The sequence below is a fragment of the Typopeltis vanoorti genome, chromosome 9 (genome assembly GCF_054136105.1).
Source record: "Typopeltis vanoorti isolate ZY-2024b chromosome 9, IOZ_Tvanoo_1.0, whole genome shotgun sequence".
Classification (NCBI taxonomy): Eukaryota; Metazoa; Arthropoda; class Arachnida; order Uropygi; family Thelyphonidae; genus Typopeltis; species Typopeltis vanoorti.
This window is the reverse complement of record NC_143557.1, coordinates 129,294,578-129,308,062: the sequence shown is the minus strand read 5'-3', so window position 1 is coordinate 129,308,062 and position 13,485 is coordinate 129,294,578. Positions and strand designations below refer to the sequence as shown.

General features: G+C 35.3%; 1 protein-coding gene across 1 annotated transcript in view; it reads left to right on the top strand.

The window, feature by feature from the left end:
• The first annotated feature begins 6,009 nt into the window (after positions 1–6,009).
• The window catches only part of LOC150103537 (junctophilin-1-like), a 157,275-nt gene continuing 149,799 nt past the window's right edge, over positions 6,010–13,485 (top strand). Inside the window, exon 1 of the mRNA XM_090398272.1 lies at positions 6,010–6,772. Coding sequence (XP_090254398.1) covers positions 6,358–6,772 — 415 coding nt within the window. The 5' untranslated portion in view covers positions 6,010–6,357. The remainder of the gene's footprint in view (positions 6,773–13,485) is intronic.

The window sequence follows — 13,485 nt, the reverse complement described above, 5'->3', positions numbered from 1 at the left end:
TATATTTCTTTCTTATTCTCGCTATTCCTTCTTTCTATTGCATACTTAGTTTATCTACCTTTCGCACTACGAATTTTATGCCTATGGATACTAGAAAATGTATTTGATAAGACTGTGCCACCAGTATTTTTTAATTGGCATAAAACTTAGTAATATGGCCGGTTGACTTCTCTCTCTCTCTCTCTCTCTCTCTTTCTCTAACACAAATTCTTTCTGTAAAACTTGACACAAACAGTCGTGGTCTATTTGCACTTAACTGTACGCTTCGGTTATCTTACTTGGTTTCCCGCTCTTAAATTCGCTTTATTTAGGAACAGTGCATTGTAAAATAAATAATCAGACAGCACTCTATTGACATATAATTAAAACACATTTATTTACATAAAAAAACAAAGTACATTAAATAAGCGATAAGGAGGTTACTCTCTCTCTCTCTCTCTCTCTCTCCCTCCCTACCTACCTACCTACCTACCTACCTACTTATCTTATACTTTTGGTATAAAGAAACAAACTTTCCCTTTTCAATATTAAATGACTATACAATATAATTACTTTGTTACTTCTCTGCTTAAAAAAATCAAATTGCCGAGACTAATTTACTCATAGATTAGCTAGCTATGGCAAGTTATCTTACAATTTATATTCCAGTTGACAATAAATCAAAGGACTCTCTTATAGATATTTCTTATCAGCCCATCTATGACATATCTCCTAGATTACAAAAAGAATGTAGATTAAAGGTTGGACACACTTACGGAGGCTCTTTGTCACGACACCTTCCAAAAGTCCTGCAGCAAAGTCTCTATGGTTTTTCTTTCATCTCAGGCCTTAGATGTCCGTCCGGAGAGTTTAGTTTCAGGGGACACTTCGTCGGAATATTTGGCGGGTCTTGGACTGCAATCTTCCTGGTACTCAAAAGCTCAGGCAAGAAGTTTCAGCATACAGGCTTGAAGATCACTCTGCAGCTTTTGGTTTCGGTTGACTTCCCGTAGCACTAGGACATTCGAACGGTATTTGGCATCGGCTATTCTCCCAATTTTTTCCTCTGGGTCTGACTGCTTCTGGTTCTCTGCTGACTGCCTCTGGCTCTCTTTGGTAACTGGACCTCGCCTCTGCTCTCTCAGCAACGGGACCGCACCTCTTCTCTCTCGGCAACTGGATCTGGACTCTCCTCCTTTCGGCAACTGGACCTGGACTCTCCTCTCGATGTTTGGCTCAGTCCCCTTTTATTTTCGCCTTCTCGGGACTTTGCACCAAGAGTTGTAAACCCCGAAGAAATCGGCAGTTCTCCTTGATCCTTTTGTTAAAGCCGACCCGTTCTTTCTTTTCCTCCTTGTACTCTTTTTTTTTTGTCTTGTCGGGCAGTGGAAACTTCTCTGAAACTAGCGGATCTCTTTGATACTAACTTTGAAGGTGTTCATGTGCAGAGCTCACAAACAACTTTCTCGCACACTTAATCGTAAACAACTTTCTTGTGCTCTTATACATAGCTATCATACAAAGCTTCCGATGGGAAAGCATTGCCTTTGTTTTTGACATTCTAGAAACTTTAGTTAAAACAGTAAATACAATCAATTCCCATAGAGTTATTTACATTAATCTTTAACATAAAATACATAGAGACAAACAAGGTTATTTTTGCAACAGTTCTCATGAGACTTGACCTTACTAAAAATCGATGTAAAGCGCTTTGGTATTTCTAAGCTACATCGAGTTTTACATGACAACACCCAAATTTCCAGACAATCTAAGATTTCTCTTCTTAGAATTACCCTGACATCAAACCTCTCATGGCACAAACACGTCGCAACCATTGCATCATCAGCTTCCAAAAAACTGGGATTTCTCTTGCACTCAAGACGTTAATTCACCCCTAAACAGCTGTTAACCTTATACAAATTACAACTCCACCATCTGTTGAATACTTCTCTCACATTTGGAGTGAGGTCCCTAAGAGCTCCCTGAAAATGCTTGACTCAATACAGAGGAGAGCAATTAGACTGATAAATGACCCATCTCTTACCAACTTGCTCCCCTCATTTTACATAGACATTTGGTCTCTACAATTTGTGTATTCTATAAATATTTCCATGGCAAACGTTCATCTGAAATAACATCAATAATTTCTCCACTCAGTCCTAAGCCCATTGGAATGTGTGCAGCTGCCATCCAACATCTTTTCATAGTACACCTTGAAACCCACAGAACAAGTTTCTGTGGGTTTTATTATCTTTTCCTCCTCCTTCATCCCAGCTACTGCGGTGCTGTGGACCAGCCTCCCCCACCCCCACCCGCGACGTATTTCCCAAAGAATACAACATACAGGATTTTAAATCGAATGTAAACAAGTTTCTTCTTTCCCAATGCACTACCCATATATGGTACTGATATACTATAGGTTGATCAACCAACCTCTCGTGTATCTTGCTCAACATAAAAAAAAAAAAAAATGTTCAGCTGAATTTGGCATCTTGACATCGAGTACAATGGAAAACATACAGTAAATCCGAACTTTTATTACCAATTTATGCAGACACTCCCTAAATATTTGCATGTGGTAGGATCGGATATTCGCATGACACGTAAGATGTTCAAATTCTTTTGACAACACAATATATCAACAACCAACTTCTGAGTGTAACTAATCTTAGTCATTACACTATGATGCTAGGCACTACTTTTCCAGAAAATATCGAACAACAGTAACAATTCCATATCAAATAAGACCTTAACATATAATATACATCACAAGTAAATATAATAAAGGATATGGGAAAGCAATCCGTCCATTCTATGCAATCTGACCTGTTAAATAACCTTCCATACAGTATGGAGAACCTAACTTCGTATGCTGCCTTAAAGAGCGCCTTGTGGGTCCCATACTCAACACGTGACAATAACAATATCAAACGTTGAAGTAGCCACATGCCAAAAAAATAAAGAAATAAGTAATCTGAGAATATACTTATTCATCTTCACATAAGCTATTATCGGTTTCTGAAAATGTGAACAAAGTGCCAAATATACGGCTAGTATACTGTAATTACTATTACTATTACTATAATTATGTAGATTAAAAAACTAAATGCCCTCAGCATTGTATAATAAATGTAGCAGAAAGGTAATAATTATAACATCTTGATTGTACATCTATCAAAAGTCTGTGCACATGATAACAATAATTAATAATAGCAATAAACATATAAACCAAAGGGTATCTAGTACAAAACTATTAGTAGTCTAATTATATACTCAAATGACGTCATGTATATCCGTATGCATATATACAATATATATTATAAAGTTTATGTATGAATAATAAAGTTTTATTATTATTATTATTATTATTATTATTATTATTATTATTATTACATGGAGTTCAAGAGTTCAAAGACCTTACACGATACATAATACACAGTTTACACCACACTATCCTCCTTCCACCATCAACATGTTACTTCATCTGCTGCTCTCAGAAATTTTACTTTTATCTGTCAAAAGCCGTGTGTTCATTGACCGATTTTCCTGTATGTGGAATGAAAATCCCGAAAGTCGGGTTTTTCATCTCGAGAAGAATGAATGAGTTATTTTTGCATTCTAGGCCACCTGTATTATTATATTATATTTATATTATAGTCTGTATATCCTTGTGGAAATGGTGCTTCCATCACTCTAGGCTGCCTGAAGAAAGTCCGTTATAATAGGTTCCGTTCTAGTCGCCGACTACAAGAACATTTTTCTAGGTTTCTCTTCAGCCGAATAAGGTCGATCTCTAATGAAAATGTCATCTCGTACTATTACAGAAAATAATACGAATGTTAAGATTTAGGGCCACGAGATGGCAGCAGTTGTCTACTATATTCTTTCTCTTCTCGGTAACGTAATGTTGCCCAAGAGCCTTCGTTCAATGACAGATTAAGGATGGAGACTGACTTCATATCTATCTTCAGAAAATTAAACAGCGCTAAACGAACGTTCCCTCTCCCCTTGGGAAATAAAAAAGAGTTAAATAATTTATTTTTTTATATATTATATTATATTACTGTTCACTAGATGCAGTAGCATCATGTCTAAAAAGAAATTGTCATTCTGAAGTAATCAGTATAAAAAAATTGTCTCGATGCAACAAAAACTAATATGGAATAAGACACTTGTGCCACCTGGAGAGAAGGTATTGAACTCATCGTGTGCCATTATTGCAGAAATGTAGCGACCACTATCCCAACCTCACATGCATTAACTCAAAAATTAAGAATGTCGATTTGTGTTACTATTACAGCCTTAAGCATTATAATGTAACATAACATCTCCATATAATTTTTAGAATTATATTGTAATGTAACATATTACGTATTAATGATAAGATGTTATGTAAGATTACCATATAATATTTCAGATAATGCCGTTTCATATATTAAAAGGTGTGCTACCGCAATAATCTAATTGGGTGAACAATCGACCGTGAAATGCGGTGATTGATTCATTCAATCCAATACCTTTGGAGGGTAATGGATGGCAATGCTGTAGCCAATGAAGTTCTAACTGAGGCTCGGCTATTGCTGTTACCCTCCTGCCATGATCAGAGCTTTAATAGCTCAATAACACCCTATCCCTACACTGTCCTCTACAGATAACGGGGAAGATGAAAAGCATTCTTGCTTCGCCCCTTTAAGCCAGTCCTTATAAGGACCGCAATAATCTTACACAATGTTATTTCTTTAATAAACGAAGTGTGTTTTGTCAATATATTCAGTAATTTTAAATAAACGAAGATTAATATTCTTAGAGTACATAACTGAATTAAAATATTCATACTTTTAAGAAATATTCAAGTTCATAATATTTTCGAAAATATTTGTAATGTTAGAAATTTATGTATGATGTTTTTTTTTTCTCATTTGATCTTGAATATTATATTTAATTTTCTATATTATATGCTTTATTTGGCAGATCCAATAATACAGTTTCAGTTTTTCATTCTAAGAAGGCTATGTTATTTCAGATTTCTCTATTAATTAAGCCATTAGATTGAAAATAGTAACAAGAATATTTGATAATTTTCATTAGTTTGCAATAAACGAAAAAGAAAGCTTAGTTTAACAGAATTTGCTTCCTTTTATACGATTACTAAATACATTTTAAATATTTTATTTTACTAAAGCATTACTAAGAGTCTACTCTCAATCAACATATTAATGAGACGCTATTGCAAGTCGCAAAACGTTATTGTCTTTAAGGGTGAAGCAAAAACGCTTTTATATGAGACACTGTTGCTCAATTGAGATTAATATATGAGGGTAGTCTATGAAAATTTTATTTTGCTGTTTTAGCTACTTGTTGATTAATTAAGATCAATTATGATTTCATATATTCATTGTAATTTTATATATATATTTTTTCATTTATTTCTTTTTCTTTATATATTTTATTTTTGGCGAATTTTTGAATGGCGCCGTTTTAGTGATATTCAACTGTTCCACTGATAACAATTTCCAATGCTAGAATTAAAATAAGTCGGCAAGTAAGGTAAAAGGAGAATCTATCACAATTATGTTCCCTTGTATTTTCTGTATATTTTCGTTTGAATTTTAATAATCATTTAAGAAAGAAAAGATTCAATGGATGGTCACTTATTCAATTTAATTTTTATGTCGCATTTTTATATTTCTAATAACTCATATTTCGTTTATTTTAATTCATGAAATAATTTTTTCTGTTGTGAGAATTGTTAAAATAAGAACATCGCACTTTCTTTGACAAATGAAAATATGTTTCTAAAATTGCATAAATCGTGGGATGAACTAAGTTTTTTTTTTTTTTTTTAGTTTAATCATTAAAAACAAGTACTTGACACATCCTCGGGAAAAGAAAAACTTCCACTTTCCTGTTTTGCTTTCATCTTCCGTCTCTAGATGGCGCAACAGTGACCAAAGGCGTTCAGAAAATTCAGCGCATGCGTACCACAAAAGTGTTTCGTTTGACAACGTCTGTTATCAAAATCAGAAACAGTTGTGGAAGTGTGCGCACCTGTGTGTCGTCTATCCAAGCCTATAGCAGTAGTGCCCCCAACCATGGACCACCAGGAACCGTGATCCATTGAAATATTCTTGCAGTGTCTACCACCTTTCCTTTCCTGTGTGTGTTTGTGTTTGCACCTTTCTTACTGGGAGTATAAGACAGCATCGGAGACAAGTAATCCTAATCTATCGTCGATGAAAGTTTCCCACGTAGTCCGCGTATGAATTTTCTGACTGGTCGCCCAGAGGTCAGCCGTCTACGGCCCCTCGGGGCGGCCTCCCCTTCGAAGATCAAGCGACACGAATGGCCGACTACCTGACTGACCCCTAAACGCTGGTCATGACCACTTTTCAACACCCGCAGAAAGGTAGCAGCAGCACTGGCGGTCGTTTCGATTTCGACGACGGGGGTACGTACTGCGGAGGCTGGGATGACGGAAAAGCCCACGGACACGGGGTATGCACAGGACCCAAAGGTCAAGGCGAGTACAGTGGAGCCTGGCACTATGGATTTGAGGTGTCCGGAGTGTACACGTGGCCCAGCGGGAGCACCTATGAAGGTCAGTGGCAGAACGGCAAGCGCCACGGACTTGGAGTGGAAACAAGAGGGAGGTGGATGTTTAGGGGTGAATGGACGTTGGGGTTGAAGGGTCGCTATGGAGTTCGACAAAGTGTCACCTCGGGTGCGAAGTATGAAGGTACCTGGGCCAACGGTTTGCAAGACGGCTATGGCTCGGAAACCTACGCAGATGGAGGTAAGTGAGAATTTTTTGGATTGCGCCCTCTGACAGCAGAAATTCTAACCACAATTATTGCATTTTTTTTTCTTCTGGATACATCTGATGCTTGATACACTTGCATTACATAAATAAATTTAGTATAATATCTAACTATAATTTTATCTATCTTCAAAATTGAAATAACTACATAGATATTTTTTTCTTCGTAGAATGCTCTTAATTTTCTTAATAGTCGGTTGGATTATAATGGCTCTATTCCAAAGTAATCCCCTTAAACCCAATCTTCCATCGATTAGAGTAAAAAGAAGCAAGTACATGGGACATGTTCCAATCATTATCAACTAGTTCAGATAGATTCAATTTCAAAAATCTGTTATTTTCTGAAAAACAATACCAAAGGACGCTTTCTTAATATAGAAATAAGGTAATTTTTCTGTACCTTACTTCATCATATACGAGTTGATACAAGACGTATTTAAATCTTAATAAAATAATAGTGTGTTCAAAGCGATGGTGTGTGTGTGCTGCTATTTAGATTTGATTGGTTGACATACCACGTTTCGTACTGCACCGTTAGCTAGGCTAATCTGAAAGAAGTGCCACACACTAGTACACGAGAATAAAGTTATTTTAGGACAGTAACTGGCAAAGACCCTTCTGAAACACGTGCATCAGCGTTAGCAAGTCATGCGGAGGCCCAGCTGGCTGCATTCACTTCCTGGTCTTATTGGCCGAGAACGAAATTTGACACTGTGTTAAAACATCTTTGGTTTTGATTGGGAAAATACCTTTCGAAGAAAACTGCGTGAATAATTTGCTCCTTTCAACAGCTAAATTACGACGTAGTCGGATAAAATATGTATTACGCAATCCTACAGCAGCTGATCTCAAAGTCGAACTTAAAAAAAAAATATATTTTATGCTATATTTAATTTTTTAAACATATTACAAATGATAAATAGAGAATTTATGGAATCTATAGCACAAATCTTGTTATTTTTATTAATTTCAATAAGTTTACCATTTATTCTTTAAAGTATTTTGTATTTAATGTACAAATACTAAAACATCTGCTTTTAAACTAAGGTTTTTTTTGAATAATACACCTAAATTAATTTTAAATAATAATTAATATATATTGATCGCACCCTGTAAAGTTTGTTGTTGTGTAAGGCATTGTTGTCATACAGTGTATTTGCAATTTCCATTTTAATAGGTAGATATTTACAATTACTGATTTAATATACAGTAAATAGATATACAGTATACAGTGAATCCCAATAAGCGTGTAAATTTGTGACACATTATTACCTTGGTGGACTAAGGCTAGATCCTTCTCTAGAGACAAAATATTGTACTCTTTAACTAGCCACTTCAGATCTCCAATAAACAATATGGTGACCTCATACAGAACGATGAAGCTCATCTACCATCTTATAAATTTCCCATTCATGCAGTAAGAATGGGACGAATCATATCTTGTGAAATGGAGAGTGGAGATGCTGTCCACTTGTCCAGTTAGGCCTCCAAAAAACTGATACTAGTTTAGAAGTACTTTAAAGTGATATAAAATGAAGTTGGTTGGACGACTTAGGAAGCAATCAATGAAAAAAAGGACGAGCTAAGAAGGATATTTAAAACTGAAGAAAAGATTAGCCTTATCTTTCATTTTTAATCACATCACTGTAATGAACAAAATTATGTTTTTAATTTTGAATGTATTCATTAAACGTTATAGCTAAAATTTTATTTTTGGATATCTGCTTTGAATAATTAATTTTTTTTCGAACATATTTTTAAATATTTAAATTTTTCGAATAATAATTTCATTTTTTTAAGTTTTTTTAAATAATTCATTTTTTCTTTTAATTTTCGAATATTTTAGTATTTTTAAAATTTCCAAATTTTAAAATGTTAAGCATTTTTCAAAATAAACTCACGCTTCAGAAAAGTAATTAGTTTATTTAAATAAGTCTGAACTAAACTCACAAAAATTATTACAAAATTATCAAGAAAAATCAGCGCAAATATGTTGATTAATAATTTAAAATTAATCATATCAGTTGATGATTTTAATACACCTTTTATGGGCACATAAAAATTATTATGTTCCGGTCAACCATTCTTCGGAAAGTTTAAAAATAGATGACAAGCAATGCGATGAAAAATTTCTAGTCGTTTCAGAATAATAATTATTATTTTTTATTTATTGAAAAAAGAATTTTACTGTTTCAAATGACCCCGGATTCTCATAAATTTCAGGATTTTACTACACACGCAATCATCCCAACCCTCTTCCTTTTTGGTTGTATTTTAACTCAAGAAATCCATTACTTGAATATTGTGCAACACTGAAAATACTAATGCTCCCCAAAATAGAATTATTCATTTGAAATTATTCCAGATAATAGATTAGTGGTTATATTTCATTTGTTCTAGAAAGTTTATCAAGAAATCCAAAGTATTTTTTTAATTACCTAACTTAATTAACAATTTAGATTTACAGTATGTGATTTAGTATTAGAATTATGAGTAGCGAAAAAAACCTATTTACTAAAATAATAAGATAACTTCAGACTAAACTTTATCATAAAATGTTTCATAGAAATATCTTTGTTTTTTATGAATAAAAAGATCTGTTTAATAGTTTCATAAATGTGAAATCTGTACAAACATTTTATTTTTTTATTTTTTAAATAAAAAACTTAAGTTAATTCTGTCAATTAACTGAAATAAATTCTAAAAATCTAATACACCTTTCATTTTTTATATATATTACCGTTTATAATTAAGACAAGTTATGATGAATAAAACTCGAAAAAAAAAAGATGAAATCGACCGTGAGATGAGGTGATTAATACCTTTGGAGGGTAATGGATGGCATTGCTGTAGCCAGTGAAGTTCTAACTGAGACTCGGCTATTGCTGTTACCTTCCTGCCATGATCAGAGCTTTAATAGCTCAATAACACCTTATCCCTACACTGTCCTCTACAGATAACGGGGAAGATGAAAAGCATTCTTGCTTCGCCCCTTTAAGCCATTCCTTATAAGGACTATAAGGATGAATAAAACTCGACCGTGAGATGCGGTGATTAAGATTAATATAATATAGTAATGCAGTTCCTTGTGAACTGCATCACTCGGACCAGATCCTTCCTCCACCTCTAAGTTTACCTTTCCATTCCTTCTCCAGATTTATTCTCTCTTTGTTTTGTTACATGTTTCCTTTTTAGGATTTTTCCTTTTTTTTAAAGTGAAAAATCAACGACCGTTTTAGAAGCGCCCCTGGGGGGCAAACAGCTAAAACAGGTCAGCTGAGGCCTCTTTTACCTACTCTACCACTATGCAGTCTGTCTTTATTTCCTCTCCTACTATCTACTGACTCTCAGCCTATCTTACTCTGCAGGCCGATGATGAAGATTTGTTGAACTCACAAAAAATATATATTATATATATATGGATGTATATATATATAACATATAATAATATGTATATATAAGATATAATATGTAGAAAGTATTTTACCTTGGGTATAATAAATGTTAAAGTTACCAAGCTATTTTAAACCTGGTTTTATTCCATTTCCGAAGTAAGCAAACAGACAAACAAGTCAAGTTTGCGCCTGCAAGTGTTGCAAGTCTAGCTGATCCTAGAGGTAGTGCAAGACCAAGGCAACGCTTGGTAAAAGTAGTATTAGCTCTGATCACTAATCTTAATATTTACCCGTAATACAAAGCACATCTCCTAGAGGAGATGTATGATGTTTTGTATTAAAGGCAAGGGGGCCACTACCCAGACCGGTTTCGACCTTTATTGAGGTCTCGTCAGTGGGAGCCAGGCTAGAAATACCAAGATTTCAGTATTAGTAATACAGAGCTCATAAGTATTTTACCAGAACAAGTTACCATAAGGTGTTTTAACCTTATTAAATAAAAATCTCAGGAGGAGATATAATTGTAGAAAGTATTTTACCTTGGGTATAATAAATGTTAGTTACCAAGCTATTTAAACCTACCTGCAGGATCAGCTAGACTTGCAACACTTGCAGGCGCAAACTTGACTTGTTTGTCTGTTTGCTCACTTGTGAAATGGAGTAAAACCAGGTTTAAAATAGCTTGGTAACTTTAACATAATATATATACAATATATATATATATATATATATATATATACCCTTGGAGGGTAATGGATGGCAATGCTGTAGCCAATGAAGTTCTAACTGAGGCTCGGCTATTGCTGTTACCCTCCTGCCATGATCAGAGATATATTTATATAAATATTTATATTTATATAAATATAGCTCAATAACACCCTATCTATCTAGCTCAATAACACCCTATCTATCTATCTAGCTCAATAACCCTATCCGTTACTGTCCTCTTCAGATAACGGGGAATATGAAAAGCATTCTTGCTTCGCCCCTTTAAGCAAGTCCTTATAAGGACGTATGCTACGTGCTATTGCTCTTACCCTCCTGCCATGATCAGAGCTTAATAGCTCAATAACATCTTATCCCTACACTGTCCTCTACAGATAACGGAGAAGATGAAAAGCATTCTTGCTTCGTCCCTTTAAGCCAGTCCTTATAAGGATATAAGAATAAAACTCCCCCGTGTGGTGGCCGAGATAAGAATAGCACCGCTCTAACCCATGCATGTCGTGACAGGCGACTAAAATGGATGCATAGTTTTGCTCTCTCAAGTTTCTTCCGGAATTTTGCTCTCGGTGAGGGGGGGGGGAATTGCCCTGAGAGCATTTTGAGTCTCCGGGGAGAGTGTTTTCCGGCATGGCCTGTGAGGGATGTTGTCGGTGGATGCCTTTCCCTTGAATATGAGCGGCTCTGCTCGGTGATAGGGTGAGCCTGTCACTAAGTTGGACGATCTTTCGGTCACTATTGAGTGGTCTAGGGATCGTTCTAATTTTTAAACAGGGCTTTACTTAAAAATCGCCGCTGTAGCCCATGCATGTCGTAAGAGGCGACTAAAATGGGATGCAGAGTTTCGCACTCTTAAGTTTCTTCTAAAATTTTGCTCCTGGTGAGGGGGGGCTTAGATTTTTGGGGGGTTTCCTGAGAGAATATTTTGAGTCTCTGGGGAGGGTGTTCTTCGGCGTAACTCGTGAGGGGACCTTGTCCTGTGAGGGGACAAGGCCCCCTCACGATCCCTAGATCACTATGGAGTGGTCTAGGGATCGTCTTAATTTATAGTGAGGGCTTTACTACATACCAGCCCCACTGTAGCCCATGCATGTCGTATCAGGCGACTAAAATGGGTACCCAGGGAGGGTAATGGATGGCAATGCTGTAGCCAATGAAGTTTTAACTGAAGCCTGGCTATTGTTGTTACCCTCCTACCATGATCAGAGCTTATAGCGCTATATTACCCGATCCATACATTTTCTTTTACAGATAACGGGGAATATGAAAAGCATTCTTGCTTCAGCCAGCTAGCTAAAAATAAAATAAAATAAAACTTTGTTTTTCTACAAGGAAAACAAAATTTATTTTGTCAAAGGCTATCGCTTTCGTTAAAAGTTCTAACAAAATTGATATTATTAAAAATAATAATTTATGAATAGATGTAAGTGATTTAAGATTTTTTTTATGAAAATCTTATTAGATCATCGATGATTTATAATTAAATTTACAATCGTTTTCATGTCGAATGCGTTTTCATTTATAGACTTTTGCTTTCATAGTTTTTCTCCAGAAGGTCCTTCATATCTAGAATATTTTAAACATCCCATCCAAAATCCACATTGCTCTTTGCAATTCATGTACTAAGCGTATTAATTTAAATATTGCAATTTTAAAATATCTACAGCGAGGAAGCCTTTCTATACTTAGAGGGCGCATTCAAGTGGAGCTACTTTAATAGAAACGTCCTCGAACTGAACAGTGTCAACTTCTCAAGGACATTATATGGTGATGTCATTGTGTAAAAACGTTGTAGAAAAACAGCAAACACTAGTTTAAGATGAAATTTGTGAAGTAAATGATTATGAATGTGTTGTGTTTGTGAGCGTCAGAATAATAGGTGCGAATATTCTAAACAACAGCAGAGGTTGGGTGTTCATCACCAACTTTATCAAGGATCATATCGAAACAAATAATCAGAATAGATTTTTATTAGTTATGAGTTATTAAATGTCTGAACCCCTTCGTGACTTATAAGTTACCTTGTAGAAGATGGGAAAATAGGAAATTTTGTGGGATCAATCTATTTTCCAGTTTGTCATGCTTTTTAAAAGACCACAATACGGAGAATGCAATGTTGAAAGTAGCGAATGCTTAGGTTACGATGTTTTCGTGGACATATCTGGATACCATCCGACTAATGGCGAAATACTACTTAAGAGGTGTTGCAGAGTAAATAATTTTGTGTTCCAAATTTGATCCACTCTAACACAGATCTTACGTTGTCAACAGAAGCTGAGGGGTGGGGGGAGGCTAGAGTATAGATAACCAACTAGATAACCACAATTTCCCTTAATTCGGACCTCCTCCGATGGGACTCAGATAACCTTGTCAACTTCAACACTAGTAAAACCCAGTTATGTCTTATTTCCCACAAAAAAGAACCATTTCCCCCCAGTATTATCTTTGATAACACTCAAATTCCCAGACAAGAGGAAATTTCTCTTCTCGGAATTACCATGACATCAGGCCTCTCCTGGCATAAACATCACAACCATTGCATCCTCAGCTTCCAAAAAAACTAGGCTTTCT